The sequence below is a fragment of the Euprymna scolopes genome, chromosome 40 (genome assembly GCF_053919585.1).
Source record: "Euprymna scolopes isolate OS-2025 chromosome 40, ASM5391958v1, whole genome shotgun sequence".
In the NCBI taxonomy this organism is placed as follows: Eukaryota; Metazoa; Mollusca; class Cephalopoda; order Sepiida; family Sepiolidae; genus Euprymna; species Euprymna scolopes.
Genome location: NC_136521.1, coordinates 68644978 through 68650144, shown reverse-complemented (window position 1 = coordinate 68650144; position 5167 = coordinate 68644978). Strand labels below are relative to the sequence as shown.

Below are 5167 nucleotides of genomic sequence, written 5' to 3'. Positions count from 1 at the left end.
ATCTCCGATCTGCTTCCTCTGCTGCCTTAACCAACTCTCAACCCATGTGGTCGTCAACCGGAAGCCTACGACCACAATTCCCGTGTCACCCCTAATTTCCGGTGCATTCTCTCTAGGTTGATGCCTGTCAACCCTAACCTTTTGTGACCCTGCCAACTTGCTGATGGGAAATGAAAATATGCTTATATAACTTTCTATTTCTAAAACTACCTAGATAACAATTAAGCTGGGATTCCCAATACTATGCATCACTAAAATATATTTTCAACTTTACAAAAAAAAATGTATTTTAAAATCATTTTATTAAAAAATATTCTCTTCAATAAAACCATAAAAGAAAAAAAAAAAAAAATCAGCAGTTTTTCAGATTCTTGGGAGCCAGAATTCGTCTCAGCAATTCATAACCGCCCGAAGGATTATCAGATGGAATCTGAAATGAAGAAAAAGCAAATACAAGAAATTGTTTTTAATAAAATACTAGACTACTTGTGACCCGTTGGGTCAGTATATGTTAAGGCTAGCCATGGAATTGTGAGTATATCAATTATGGTAAAAGTATGTGCGCGTGCACGTACAACAATGGCCACCACTTTAAACATAGGGAATTACGTTGCTTAATATCTGGAAAACAACTTATTTGTGGAAAATTTAAATGCGATGTTCGTTTTCAGCATACCCAATTACCTTTAAAAGTAATCATTTTAAAGGAAAATGTTACGGTGGAAATCAAGTAAAAATTTATGGAAACTTGTTTTTATATTTGCTAAAAAAATTCTACATTATATAGTGTTGATCATCCGTACCTTAAAATTTATCTAGCGTCTAGCCGAATGGCTTTGTAAACAAAGAAGTGCGACTCTTAACGAAAGCACTTATCATAAGTTAATTACCTCCCTTGTTAACTCTTCAATTCAAATCAGTAGATTTTGAAAACAAATCGCTAGATTATACAAATGTCTTTTTTTTATGTATATTTATTAATTATTTTTCTACCTTATTGTTTTTCTATAATTTTTGGATATGTTACTATTTGCGACATGACAATTACTAAAAAGTTTGTTGTTTGCATAATCTTCATAGTATTAATAAACATTTGCAAGTAATTTTAGCGTCTTTAAACTGACAATTATGGTATATAATGCAATAGAAAAAGCTTATTAATTAGTGCATTCACTCTACCCCCTTCCCCTACCCTCATTAAATATTTGCGGTTATGTTTGTTAGTATCTATTAGCTAAAATATATTTGGTGCTATCTTTAAAATCTGAAATAAGCTAAAATTTGGGAAAAAGGATGTCAATAATATTTTATTGTTGGATATTGTGATCCCCGGGTGGCACTGGGCTACCTAGAGAGAGAGAGAGAGAGAGAGAGAGAGAGAGAGAGAGAGAGAGAGAGAGAGAGAGACAGAGAGACAGACAGACAGACAGAGTGAAACAATTAAAATAAGAAAAGAACATTATCAAAATAAGATAGATATTTGGAATAACAGCAGTTTTTAAAAGTTGCAATAAAATATTACTGGATCAAAATATTTTAAGTCCGTTAAGATTATCAAAAACCTCCCCTTGCTTTTAATTAGTGAATTCCCGGGCGGTACCAGGCTATCTAGAGAGAGACAGTGTGAGAGACACAAAGGTGAACTTTGATTTTAACTGTGATTTTAAAATATTAAATATTTTTCTAAGAATATTATTGAAATAAGATAGATATTTGGAATTATATCAGATTTTAAAAGTCACAATAAAATATTACCGGATCAAAATATCTGAAGCTAGTTAAGAATGTTAAATATTTATATAATAAAGGAGTTGGAATTATAGTTAAGAATGTTAAATATTTATATAATAAAGGAGTTGGAATTATAGTTAAGAATGTTAAATATTTACATAATAAAGGAGTTGGAATTATAGTTAAGAATGTTAAATATTTATATAATAAAGGAGTTGGAATTATAGTTAAGAATGTTAAATATTTATATAATAAAGGAGTTGGAATTATAGTTAAGAATGTTAAATATTTACATAATAAAGGAGTTGGAATTATAGTTAAGAATGTTAAATATTTATATAATAAAGGAGTTGGAATTATAGTTAAGAATGTTAAATATTTATATAATAAAGGAGTTGGAATTATAGTTAAGAATGTTAAATATTTACATAATAAAGGAGTTGGAATTATAGTTAAGAATGTTAAATATTTATATAATAAAGGAGTTGGAATTATAGTTAAGAATGTTAAATATTTATATAATAAAGGAGTTGGAATTATAGTTAAGAATGTTAAATATTTACATAATAAAGGAGTTGGAATTATAGTTAAGAATGTTAAATATTTATATAATAAAGGAGTTGGAATTATAGTTAAGAATGTTAAATATTTATATAATAAAGGAGTTGGAATTATAGTTAAGAATGTTAAATATTTATATAATAAAGGAGTTGGAATTATAGTTAAGAATGTTAAATATTTACATAATAAAGGAGTTGGAATTATAGTTAAGAATGTTAAATATTTACATAATAAAGGAGTTGGAATTATAGTTAAGAATGTTAAATATTTACATAATAAAGGAGTTGGAATTATAGTTAAGAATGTTATATATTTATATAATAAAGGAGTTGGAATTATAGTTAAGAATGTTAAATATTTACATAATAAAGGAGTTGGAATTATAGTTAAGAATGTTAAATATTTATATAATAAAGGAGTTGGAATTATAGTTAAGAATGTTAAATATTTACGTAATAAAGGAGTTGGAATTATAGTTAAGAATGTTAAATATTTATATAATAAAGGTGTTGGAATTATAGTTAAGAATGTTAAATATTTATATAATAAAGGAGTTGGAATTATAGTTAAGAATGTTAAATATTTACATAATAAAGGAGTTGGAATTATAGTTAAGAATGTTAAATATTTATATAATAAAAGAGTTGAAATTATAGTTAAGAATGTTAAATATTTATATAATAAAGGAGTTGGAATTATAGTTAAGAATGTTAAATATTTACATAATAAAGGAGTTGGAATTATAGTTAAGAATGTTAAATATTTACATAATAAAGGAGTTGGAATTATAGTTAAGAATGTTAAATATTTACATAATAAAGGAGTTGGAATTATAGTTAATAATGTTAAATATTTACATAATAAAGGAGTTGGAATTATAGTTAAGAATGTTAAATATTTATATAATAAAGGAGTTGGAATTATAGTTAAGAATGTTAAATATTTACATAATAAAGGAGTTGGAATTATAGTTAAGAATGTTAAATATTTACATAATAAAGGAGTTGGAATTATAGTTAAGAATGTTAAATATTTATATAATAAAGGAGTTGGAATTATAGTTAAGAATGTTAAATATTTATATAATAAAGGAGTTGGAATTATAGTTAAGAATGTTAAATATTTACATAATAAAGGAGTTGGAATTATAGTTAAGAATGTTAAATATTTATATAATAAAAGAGTTGGAATTATAGTTAAGAATGTTAAATATTTACATAATAAAGGAGTTGGAATTATAGTTAAGAATGTTAAATATTTACATAATAAAGGAGTTGGAATTATAGTTAAGAATGTTAAATATTTATATAATAAAGGAGTTGGAATTATAGTTAAGAATGTTAAATATTTACATAATAAAGGAGTTGGAATTATAGTTAAGAATGTTAAATATTTACATAATAAAGGAGTTGGAATTATAGTTAAGAATGTTAAATATTTATATAATAAAGGAGTTGGAATTATAGTTAAGAATGTTAAATATTTATATAATAAAGGAGTTGGAATTATAGTTAAGAATGTTAAATATTTACATAATAAAGGAGTTGGAATTATAGTTAAGAATGTTAAATATTTATATAATAAAGGAGTTGGAATTATAGTTAAGAATGTTAAATATTTATATAATAAAGGAGTTGGAATTATAGTTAAGAATGTTAAATATTTACATAATAAAGGAGTTGGAATTATAGTTAAGAATGTTAAATATTTATATAATAAAAGAGTTGAAATTATAGTTAAGAATGTTAAATATTTATATAATAAAGGAGTTGGAATTATAGTTAAGAATGTTAAATATTTATATAATAAAAGAGTTGAAATTATAGTTAAGAATGTTAAATATTTACATAATAAAGGAGTTGGAATTATAGTTAAGAATGTTAAATATTTACATAATAAAGGAGTTGGAATTATAGTTAAGAATGTTAAATATTTATATAATAAAAGAGTTGAAATTATAGTTAAGAATGTTAAATATTTACATAATAAAGGAGTTGGAATTATAGTTAAGAATGTTAAATATTTACATAATAAAGGAGTTGGAATTATAGTTAAGAATGTTAAATATTTACATAATAAAGGAGTTGGAATTATAGTTAAGAATGTTAAATATTTACATAATAAAGGAGTTGGAATTATAGTTAAGAATGTTAAATATTTACATAATAAAGGAGTTGGAATTATAGTTAAGAATGTTAAATATTTACATAATAAAGGAGTTGGAATTATAGTTAAGAATGTTAAATATTTATATAATAAAGGAGTTGAAATTATAGTTAAGAATGTTAAATATTTATATAATAAAGGAGTTGGAATTATAGTTAAGAATGTTAAATATTTATATAATAAAAGGAGTTGAAATTATAGTTAAGAATGTTAAATATTTACATAATAAAGGAGTTGGAATTATAGTTAAGAATGTTAAATATTTACATAATAAAGGAGTTGGAATTATAGTTAAGAATGTTAAATATTTATATAATAAAAGAGTTGGAAATTATAGTTAAGAATGTTAAATATTTACATAATAAAGGAGTTGGAATTATAGTTAAGAATGTTAAATATTTACATAATAAAGGAGTTGGAATTATAGTTAAGAATGTTAAATATTTACATAATAAAGGAGTTGGAATTATAGTTAAGAATGTTAAATATTTACATAATAAAGGAGTTGGAATTATAGTTAAGAATGTTAAATATTTACATAATAAAGGAGTTGGAATTATAGTTAAGAATGTTAAATATTTACATAATAAAGGAGTTGGAATTATAGTTAAGAATGTTAAATATTTACATAATAAAGGAGTTGAATTATAGTTAAGAATGTTAAATATTTATATAATAAAGGAGTGGGAATTATAGTTAAGAATGTTAA

General features: G+C 23.2%; 1 protein-coding gene across 1 annotated transcript in view; it reads right to left on the bottom strand.

Annotated features, from left to right (window-relative positions):
- Positions 1–283: 283 nt before the first annotated feature.
- Positions 284–5167, bottom strand: part of LOC145265605 (retinoid-inducible serine carboxypeptidase-like) — a 61162-nt gene continuing 56278 nt past the window's right edge. Inside the window, exon 12 of the mRNA XM_080121618.1 lies at positions 284–430. Within this exon, the coding sequence (XP_079977744.1) occupies positions 353–430 (78 nt within the window). The 3' untranslated portion in view covers positions 284–352. The remainder of the gene's footprint in view (positions 431–5167) is intronic.